The sequence below is a fragment of the Coregonus clupeaformis genome, chromosome 21, assembly GCF_020615455.1.
Source record: "Coregonus clupeaformis isolate EN_2021a chromosome 21, ASM2061545v1, whole genome shotgun sequence".
In the NCBI taxonomy this organism is placed as follows: domain Eukaryota; kingdom Metazoa; phylum Chordata; class Actinopteri; order Salmoniformes; family Salmonidae; genus Coregonus; species Coregonus clupeaformis.
The window spans coordinates 36,744,413-36,755,678 of NC_059212.1; the positions used below are offsets into that span (position 1 = coordinate 36,744,413).

Here is an 11,266-nt window from a genome sequence, read left to right on the forward strand (position 1 = left end):
CATTCCAGTGGTCGAACTTGTAAACAAGGCTGCATGGGATTTATCTTGATGTACCTCTGTGCAGCCAATGGCAATGTCCGCTTTAGGTATAATGCCAGGAGCCACTTGTGGATTTGACAGCTATAACTTAGTTCAACCTTCAACACAGCCAAAACAACCGCTAGATCTGATTGAATAGAATAGCCATGGAGCAAAGGGACTGTATTGTTGTCCTTTGGGGCTAGTTCTTTCATGTATGTACCTTTATTACATGTGCATCTAGGAAATTAGTTTTTTATACAATATAGAATAGTCAAGTTATTAGTTACACACAACATTCAACTTTCTTTCCCAAAATAACTGACATACAATAAAAAGGCCAGTATTTTGATTATATTTTAATTATTCCAACCCTGAAGTACTCAAGAGACATGGTACTTTGAACAAACTCATTGATTTCCAGCACTGACACAAAAATGGTATTAACCAATCAGGGTGTTGTCACTGAGGTGCCGCTGATCTTGTTATGCTGTGGGCTCACTGAGAAATAATTGTAGGAAGCCTACTAATGCCCTGATACCAGCAGGTTCCATTCATACAACGAAATGGCACATTTTCACCAAAATGGATGCTCAACCATACTGAATCATAGGTTGCAGAAAGTTGAATGACTTCAAATCATTTTGCTGACACAACAAGGCAAGTTATTTGTAGCCTATACTTTGTCATTGTTTATTTATTTGTTCTAATGCTGAGTTAAATTTGATGCTTAGTTAGTTTGAATAGCCTGGAATGGTGACTACTAGTCTTTGTGCCTTGAGGATTGTTGACATGTTATTTCTTGTACATTCCGTGGAAGGTGACGGGCATAGGGCAGTCCACCTCTGCCCTGGCGATCTCTGACATGTCCTTGGCATTGAGGATCAGCATGTACCCTGACTTCTGGGCCCCGGGGGATATTACAACGGTCAACAGAACTCCTGTGGGTCATTGGAAAAACACACTGGTTGTTAGAAAAACACAGTGCCCACCACATTGTAACTGTAACTCGTATTTTTATGAATTTTGCTGAGTGCATTTTTCTACTAAATGTAAGTGCCTTTTCCCTGGAGAAATAGCTAAAGGGCTCTATTCAATCCGCATCGCGGAAGTTCAGCTTTACAGCATGATTGAAGTTTAAAGGCAATGTTCCTGCTTTATCGGAGACAGCATTCACGGTAAACGCTGCATATGTCAGTTCAATCGGAAATTACCTCTACATTTCTATCATGGATTGAATAGAGCCCAAAGTCTCTTAAACTCTCTTCCAAACACTAACACAAAAACAATGCGGTGTATCAGTGTTTGCCCTGCACCATGCCTATAACAGTGACAGTATAGTATACTAAGAGTACAGTACAATACAGTACATACCATCATCCTCATCCACGCCATCGGGGGTCTGCACAAAGAGGGGCTCTGAGGGGTAGGAGTCCGGCTCCTGCCACACCCAGGTCTCCTTGGTCTTCACGTTCAGCTTGATGATCTACAGCCACACAGAGATTCATCAAAGTCTAACATACACATCTTGGTCTTCACATTCAACTTGATGATATACCACCACATATAGACAGAAACTCATGGCCACTCACGTAACATGCTATGGCCCCTGCCATTCACTACTCAGAGTTTGGAGATTTTGAAGACAGATTTGTGGCAAACAACAAGACTACTCACCCTGTCAGGAATGAAGTGATTGAGGCCCAGGGCGTAGGCATATGTGTAGTTCTTCCCACCGTGCTTCTCATAGTTGATCTGAGGGAACTCAAAGGCTTGGCGGGGCCCAGAGAACAGCACCTCTGGCTCCAGCCAGATGGTCCCGTCAGTACGCATCACTGCTGTGGCTGTGGTGTACGGCAGGCAGATCAGGTTCTTTCCCTGCTCCTCCTGAAACACACAATCAGTATGAGAGAAGGTTTGAATAAGTTAGGGCAGATATACACATTGCTATCCCCAAAAATTATAATACAGGGTAAAACATACGCACTTTATTGTCCAAACATTTTGAAAAAAATTGTAAATTAAAAAAACATATTTTTTTAAAGACAAAGAAATGACTTACCCTGTGGATGTCCAGTGGGATGACGTATCTCCTGACCTCTGGCTGAGGTGCCATCATGGCTGCCTTCTTCACCTCCTCCCAGTTGGAGCGCAGGTTGGCCAGCCAAAGGTAGTTGTACACAAACTCAAACCTACCAGGAAACATAAAGAATGAGTTTCCTGATCCTTTAAACAGACAGTGTTTAAAGACCAAGGGCTAGGAATCATTCATCAATTATTCTGAAAAAGGACATTGCTAAGGCAACTCACTTCAAATGAATGCCACTCCTGAGATCCCTCAGTCCACAATTGATCCAGTCAGTTATGATGTGTCATCACTTTTTATATACGCTTAAATCTGCCACTGTATTGACATTGCCATCTTATGACAGAGACAACGTTTAGCTGTTCCATTACCCTTTCCATGTACACACGTCAGCCACGATGAAGCCATTGTCCTCATAAGTGTTGATGTGATGGAACAGGTTGATGGGAGCGGCTCTGAACTTATGGTCAATGTATTCTCCTTGTCCTCCTCCAATGTCCTTTCTGGCGATGTGGAACAATGTCTGTGAAATGTATGGTAAAAAGGTTATTAGGTTTGACGATAATGTGTGGTATGCTGAAGTCTGTTGTGACAGCACACGTGTGATTTGGTTCTGGGTGTCGAGACTAGGTATGATGTTACCGTACATAATGGTCCTGAATATAAATATGTCACTTTAAACCAAAGTCGACTGAGTGTTTGCCTCCGTACCCCAAGAACCTCATTGGACTCAAAGCAGTCCATGTAGTTGGAGCCTCGGATGCTCCAGGCACTGAGGAACTTCAGCAGGTTGATTTTCACAGGGGTCTCCACAAAGACAAAGTAGTTCTCCGACATGCCAAAGCTAAGGGTGATATGTAGACCATTTAAGTTGGCATGCAATGTAAGTTGTTATATGGCTTAGTCCAATAACACAGAAGGAGGCATGTCCATGATAGACTCCTTGCTGTTTTGGGGACCTCAAGTTTGACTATGAACATGATGGAGATGTTATTATGACCCACCTGTGCACATAGGAGGGCTTGAACCTCTCGGCACTGGGGAACTGCACCACCACCTTGGACTTTTCAATGGGGTCTGACTTGTCTGAGGAGAGAACACAAGATGCAATCAGGGCATAAGCCTTACTATTACAAGTTATCCTATCCAGAACAAGTTAAGGACAAGTTACCTACATGTCCTATCTTAGGAGTTGGAACATGTGCATAAATTCTGAATGAATATCTTATTTTCTTGAATCAATTTGGACACAAGACCAACCTTTCTGTGTGGGTGGGATTCTGACAACGTTGTAGGCCAGCGATGCTCCTTTCCCCATGCAGTTTCCGATGTTGAACACTGTTCCGTCTTTCTCAATGTGTGGGTGGGCTGTCACTCCATTGATGTTGACGTAGTTGCACAAGTCCACCTGAGGGAAGTGAAGTCATAGTGTTATTCATGTGTTGCTCATTATCATGTTATGCATTAAGCATATGTTATAACTGTTATTGAGAAGTGAGACTTCTGTCTATAATCAGTGGACCAGTATGTAACACTTCTGGTTCTTTTCTGAATTAGGCCAAAGGATATAGACATACACTGTGGTTTCTAGTACAGTATATTGTGAATACTGTAATAAAGGGGGATGGAATTTCAGCCTGGGGGAAAAGAGGAGAGTAATACCTTCTTCAGCGTATCCAGCGTGTCAGTGTTGACTTTAGTGATGTAATTGGTTTCTGTGACGGCGTAGTAATCTTCACCAATGGGGTAAACGTTCACCAGGCAGTTGTCTGTCACCTCAACACCCTTGAAGTAAGTGAAAAACCTGCACAGAGAAACATACACCCACAGACCAGTTTTGAAATTGATCCAAGAGTCATTAAAACGACGATCAGGGCAACAACAGTCAAAATATACACATTGATTGATATGAAGGATCAGTACCTTCAGAAAGTATTCACACCCCTTTACTTATTCCACATTTTGTTGTGTTACAGCCTGAATTGAAAATTAATTAAATTGAGATTTTGTGTCACTGGCCTACACACAATACCCCATAATGTCAAAGTGGAATTATGTTTTTAGACATTTTTACTAATTAATTAAAAATGAAAAGCTGAAATGTCTTGAGTCAATAAGTATTCAACCCCTTTATTTTGGCAAGCCTAAATAAGTTCAGGAGTAAAAATGTGCTGAACAAGTCATATAATACATTGCATGCAGAAATACTGTTTAACATATCTGTACCCCACAAATACAATTATCTGTAAGGTCCTTCAGTCGAGCAGTGAATTTCAAACACAGATTCAACCACAAAGACCAGGGAGGTTTTCCAATGCCTCGCAAAGAAGGGCACCTATTGGTAGATGGGTCAAAATGAAAAGCAGACTTACACTTTGGATGGTGTATCAATAAAACAGTTACAGAGTTTAATGACTTGAAAGACTTGGAAATGGCTGTCTAGTAATGATAAACAACCAACTTGACAGAGCTTGAAGAATTATTAAAATAATAATGTGCAAATATTGTACAATCCAGGTGTGCAAAGCTCTTAGACACTTAACCAGAAAGACTCACAGCTGTAAACGCTGCCAAATGTGATTCTAACACTCAGGGGTATGAATACTTATGTAAATGAGATATTTCTGTATTTCATTTTCAATAAATTTGCAAACAATTCTAAAAACATGTTTTCACTTTGTCATTATGGGGTATTGTGTGTACATGTGTGGAAAAATATATAAATGTAATATTAATCAATTTTGAACACAAAAAAATTGGAATAAGTCAAGGGGTATGAATACTTTCGGAAGGCACTGTATGGCTAGAAAATATAACCATTTACAGGATATGTTGTAGCTCCTGTAGCTCAGTTGGTAGAGCATGGCGCTTGCAACGCCAGGGTTGTGGGTTCGATTCCCACGGGGGGGCAGTATGGAAAATGTATGCACTCACTAACTGTAAGTCGCTCTGAATAAGAGTGTCTGCTAAATGACTAAAATGTCAAATGTAAAATGTTGCAGGTTGATGTTTATTGGGATGAATATTGTCCTGGAGGCAGGGCTGGGTGATTTCCAGTAGATAGGCCAGCTGCAAAGTCAAAATTGCCTATATATCGTAAAAATTCATGAAAGCAAAAATAAATGTTGGTCTTAATTTAAGGTTAGGGTTAGGCATAAGGTTAGCAGTGTGGTTAAGTTTAGGCTTAGGTTTAAAATCACATTGTATGACTTTGTGGCTGTGCCAACTAGTGACTACCCTACAGATCTGCCTCCAGTACATAAGTAATCCCAATAAATGCCAACCTGCGGCTATGTTACTCATCTAATATAAAGGCAAATAATGAAAAGTGATGACAGATAAAGTAATGATACACCCATATATGATTAGGAGGTTAGCTACCAACCTGGAGAATATGTTTTTGCAGGGATCTGGGTAGGCAAAGGTGCCAAATTCAGTGATCACCACGCGCTTCTCTGTAATGGCACGCACATAGGCATCTGTTTTAATATACCTAAAGGATAAAGGTAGAGATGGATGTCAATTCCATTAGGTTAATTAGACTCAAATGCAATATAACCACTGATCTCTAACTGACATTCTTAATCCATTCTTACTTGTTGAAGTAGGTGACTTGGCCATTCTTGAAGTCAAATTTGTGCATGAGGGCCTGGCCATCGAAGAGGTGGTAGAAAGGCTCATCTCCAACCTCAAACAGGCCAGGGCCCAGACGAAGAAGACTTCCCTTCAGAAATGAAGGAATCCTACCTGTAAATGTGAGAGAAAATACCTTTGTCAAACAATTGATCAATGAACTGTTCAATGTGATTGTATCTAGAGCAGGTAACAGGTCAATTAGGGAATGTTTATCATAGATACAGCACTGTTTTCACATGAATTTCCAAGATAACAGTGTTTTATTTGCAGATGCAGTGTATTTTTCTGTGTTATCATTTTAGGATGGTGTGCAGATTGAATGGACCAGAAATCTACACTATATATACAAAGTATGTGGACAACCCTTTAAATACATGGATTCGGCTATTTCAGCCACACCCTTTGCTGACAGGTGTATAAAATCGAGCACACAGCCATGCAATTACCATAGACAAACATTGGCAGTAGAATGGCCTTACTGAAGAGCTCAGTGACTTTCAAAGTGGCACTGTCATAGGATGACACCTTTCCAACAAGTCAGTTAGTAAAATTTCTGTCCTGCTAGAGCTGCCCCGGTCAACTGTAAGTGCTGTTATTATGAAATGGAAACGTCTAGCAGCAACAACGGCTCAGCCGCGAAGTGGTAGAACACACAAGCTCACAGAACGGGACCACCGAGTGAAGTGCGTAGCTACTTCAACACTCACTACCGAGTTCCAAACTGCCTCTGTAAACAACGTCAGCACAAGAACTGTTCGTCGGGAGCTTCATGAAATGGGTTTCCATGGTAGAGCAGCCGCACACAAGCCTAAGATCAACATGTGCAATGCCAAGCGTCGGCTGGAGTGGTGTAAAGCTCACTGCCATTGGACTCTGGAGCAGTGGAAACGCGTTCTCTGGAGTGATGAATCACACTTCACCATCTGGCAGTCCGGCGGACGAATCTGTGTTTGGCGGATGCCAGGAGAACGCTACCTGCCCAAATGCATGGTGGCAACTGTAAAGTTTGGGGGAGGAGGATTAATGGTCTGGGGCTGTTTTTCATGGTTCGGGCTAGGCCCCTTAGTTCCAGTGAAGGGAAATTCTAGACATTCTAGACTATTCTGTGCTTCCAACTTTGTGGCAACAGTTTGGGGAAGGCCCTTTCCTGTTTCAGCATGATGATGTCCCTGTGCACAAAGCGAGGTCCATACAGAAATGGTTTGTCGAGATCGGTGTGGAAGAACTTGACTGGCCTGCACAGAGCCCTGACCTCAACCCCATCAAACACCATTGGGATGAATTGGAACGCCGACTGCGAGCCAGGCCTATTCACCCAACATCAGTGCCCGACCTCACAAATGTTATTGTGGCTGAATGGAAGCAAGTCCCCTCAGCAATGTTCCAACATCTAGTGGAAAGCCTTCCCAGAAGAGTGGAGGCTGTTATAGCAGCAAAGGGGGGACCAACTCCATATTAATGCTCATGATTTTGGAATTAGATGTTCGATGAGCAGGTGTCCATATACTTTTGGTCATGTAGTGTATCTATTAATTAACATAACCTGCTTCATACGACCACATAAATATGTAGTTAACAAACCTGTGACTGTTGCAGGGACAGGCTCCGATAACTCCTCAACTGTCTCAAAGATCTTCTTGTATCCACCAGCAGGGTGCTCAAATCTGTTATCGTGAAAAAATATTAAAGTCACTGAAGCCCAGGGCTCTCCAACCCTGTTCCTGAAGAGCTACCCTCCTGTAGGTTTTCAATCCAACCCCAGTTCTAACTAACCTGGTTCAGGTTATCAACCAGCTAATTATTAGAATCAGGTGCACTAGATTAAGGTTAGAGTGAAAACGTAGAGGAAGGTAGCTCTTCAGGAATAGGGTTGGAGAGCCCCACTGTAACCTATAAAAGGTCAAACCAACCCTGTCCTGAAGCTAGTTTATAGGAAAAGCTTTGCGTAAGGAGGAATTTCTCAAACATAATTCAAAATGCATGCATTCATACATATTTTCTATTTATTGACTAAAGCAACACACATTATTCCAAATAAAATATGGTCTACTTGCTTGAAAAATGTAAGGTTTTTCAAAGTTTACATTTTCCACTCTATCCCTATGGTTGACCATTGACAGCGTGAGAGTTCAGACATGAATCCAGACATAAATAAATTAACCATCACTCACCGGCTGACCATGGTTCCTCCTTGTTGTGGGAGCACAGAGATACACACTCACTCACACACAGGTGGCTTCAGATCACTTCTGAACTGGAAGTCTTGGTGCTCCCAGTGGGTTTAGGGTCTTTATACATAGAGCCCCTCTCTCTGTCCCGACCTTGAGTGACTGGAACCTTTCTCCTGACCAATCAGGTTGCACCGTGAGAAAGAATGCCATTGTGCCAATATCCTTAGCTTGGTTGCACAATGGTGGCCCTCTAAAACCGGATTTATTTTGCCTGAATATTTCACAAAATCAGTAGGCCTGTGTTTGTCTGGCAAATGTGTTGCAATAACGTAAGATGTGATTGTTCAATCATTTATATATTTACTAAACTACATTAGCAGAGAGAGCCTATAGGTACACTTCATGGCACTTCACTCAATTAATGTAATTCTTTTCTACTTTCCTGTAGACTACATTATGTAACTGGGATTGATTTACCTTAACCTCCTGCTCAATTGACTATTTGGCAGAACATTAACAATTGTCAAAAGGCACCTATTTCAAATGGGCCTTATACTCTTGACTTGTATATATGCATGTGTGATTCAGAGTTACTGTGTAAATGCTTATCTAGGGTGACTTTTGCTTATTTAAATGTACATTTCTACAGAGTACTGAGTCATACAGTACTTTGTGTACATTGGGGTCTATAAACGTTAAGTCCCCTATGTAGGGGTCTTTGAGCGGTTCTGGACTGGTTCTGACCAACATTTTTGTGTACAGAGCACTCTGTGAACGACACAACATCAATTGCTGTGCACTCTGTGAAAGCTCTGGTTGTCCCGCTTCACACTCTCCGCTCTCATCTGAAATGCAGTATGTGAAATCCGACACCTTATTTGCATAAGGAGCAACACGTCACATTTTCTGGGTGTCAATGTTGTACTGGGTGTCAATTTTGTTCCCCTTTTTGGCAGTATAAGCATTACTAGTTATTGTTAATGGCCCTCTCATGATAAATAACTGCTTTTGGGTATGTCTACATTTTGACATTACATTTTACTGTTAAGGACTTTGAGGGTCTCAGAACCACTCAAGTGCCATAATCCCTTGCCAAACCTTTTTTAAGAGTATTGGTCAAGTGACATTAGTCATGATTTTAAAGTCGGGAAATGTGTCTAAAAAATACAACAAATGACCATGTTATTGTTTTGCACCACATCAGTAACTAAACACTGTAGAGGTCAAACTGTTTTTGCATACATCTAATCATGTTCATATTAAAATATCGGGTACTATTTTGTGTAGTGTGAATAATGTAATCGATAGCATCATGGCAAACAAACTGTTTTGACAGTTGTTTTGTAACGAACAGAGGTAGCCATCAGAACTTTGTCAGGGGCACACAATTTGCTGTCCTCATATGAGCGGGTTGCTTTTTCCCAGGAGACTAAAGAACAATGTGGTGATTGTCCTCTGCACATGTCCAGAGTAGTAAGCCCCTAGCTACCTGGATTACAGCTGGTTGCTTTTTTAGATAGACACAGGCAACCTCAAACTCGGACCAAAGAACAATAAGCAAGTAGCCTCAATGATGAATAAATTATCATTAGCATCCAATTACATCACTAACAAATTATAAATCACTAAAAGTATAATTCACAGATCAAAGGGGCAGGTTTCAGGGGATAAATATACCTAACATATTTTCACATAGACTACAAGTAAGCATGCATCTATGTAAAAGTATACATTTTTCATCAAACTACATGGTCCCCATAGCTGATCATGAAAATCTCAGGCCTGTCTGCTCTGTGAACAGAGGGACACTCACTCTCGTGTAGATGGATACATAATCCATTGTTACGTTGCTGTGGCAGTTTTGTACCAAACACAAACACTGAACGTCAGAGTGAAGCTTTGGGGGGGAATATAAGGCCTATTGTTGTTGACGGGCATAAAAGGAGAGCTTTGATTTTCTACACTGCATTCCTGCAAAGATTTGTATAAACCATCTAAGTCTCAGTTGACACATGCTAGTGTGCCCATTCTAGTTGAAAACATAGCCAATATCCACATAACACTTGGCAGCCTAATGACTTTCAAGTCAATGACGTCAACAATAAATCCATTGGTTCCCAACACCTCTCACATGAACAGTGATTAGCCCTACTGTAATATTGTAATAAAATCATGAATAAATCCATGTGCTATTATTTCCTACTGATGTAAAGTCCTAACAACAGACCACTAAAACAGTTGAAAATATTTTTATACAATTATTGCTCTTGCTTGTTTGTTTGACTTTTGTGACATAACATATTCAAATAGTCAATGTCTGTTATCAATAATAATAATAATAATAATATGCCATTTAGCAGACGCTTTTATCCAAAGCGACTTACAGTCATAATTTTTTTTTGTGTATGGGTGGTCCCGGGGATCGAACCCACTACCTTGGCATTACAAGCGCCGTGCTCTACCAGCTGAGCTACAGAGGACCAATCTTGACTTCCATCTGAACAGGGGGATCAAGATATCTCTTGGCCTTGCACCATCTATTTCAATTTGCCTAGAAATATATTTCACTGTTTATTACATGCCACAGAAATGTGAGAAATTTCACAATTTGATTCCTGGGGGAGAGAGACCTGTACTGGCACACGTTAACACTAATAGTGATGTAAGTTGTTTGAGCCTTATATTTGTAATTTATACTTGTAATAAAAAATAGATATATTAACAAAACACTACTAGCTAGCTCAGGGATGGGCAACTTTGATGGGGGTGGTGGCCCCAAAAAATCTGAACTCATCATGAGGGGCTACAGTTACTCTGCGTACCCTCATTTGCATACCCCCTCACCACCACATTGCGAGCAAAACATTTTAGCAGCCCCCCTCTCAACAGTGAAGAGAACATTTTTTATTTTGTGCAATTCTATACATTTTGCCTTGGGGCTTAGGTAGAGACAATGTTGCAGTTTTAAAGCGACTTTGCTGCAATTCTACTCATTTTGCCATGGGGCGGAGAGGAACCTGTGCTGTTTAACAACTAAGTTCCTGCAATTCTACAAATTTTTCCATAGGGTAGAGAGAAATGTTTGCAGCTTTTAATATGATATCTGAGTGAGACTGACTAACAAAATCAGCTGGCTGCTGAACTAATTTAAAAATCTAAAAAACAGGGACAATTTGAGAGGAGGGACAATTTGAGAGGAGGCGTTCTAGTGAATGTACAAAGATTGCAAGCAACAAGGGGTGGAGATAGGGTAGATAGCACGTCTATTCTGTTACATTTCAAGGACCGGGTACTGCCAAATAAGGTAACAATAGGATATATGAGTTATTATGTGAGAGCTTATGTACCGAAGCCT

The 11,266-nt window shown here is 41.0% G+C and overlaps 1 protein-coding gene across 1 annotated transcript; it reads right to left on the reverse strand.

The window, feature by feature from the left end:
* Window positions 1–362: 362 nt before the first annotated feature.
* On the reverse strand, window positions 363–8,003 carry LOC121534650 (retinoid isomerohydrolase). The gene is made up of 13 exons (XM_041841231.1): window positions 7,912–8,003; window positions 7,322–7,404; window positions 5,701–5,851; window positions 5,490–5,597; window positions 3,767–3,908; window positions 3,365–3,512; window positions 3,109–3,190; window positions 2,816–2,948; window positions 2,476–2,627; window positions 2,081–2,210; window positions 1,696–1,905; window positions 1,393–1,504; window positions 363–959 (listed from the first exon to the last, which is right to left on the reverse strand). Exons 1-13 carry the CDS (start codon window positions 7,920–7,922, stop codon window positions 814–816), a joined length of 1,608 nt encoding a protein of 535 aa, XP_041697165.1. The 5' UTR covers window positions 7,923–8,003; the 3' UTR covers window positions 363–813.
* Window positions 8,004–11,266: the final 3,263 nt, after the last annotated feature.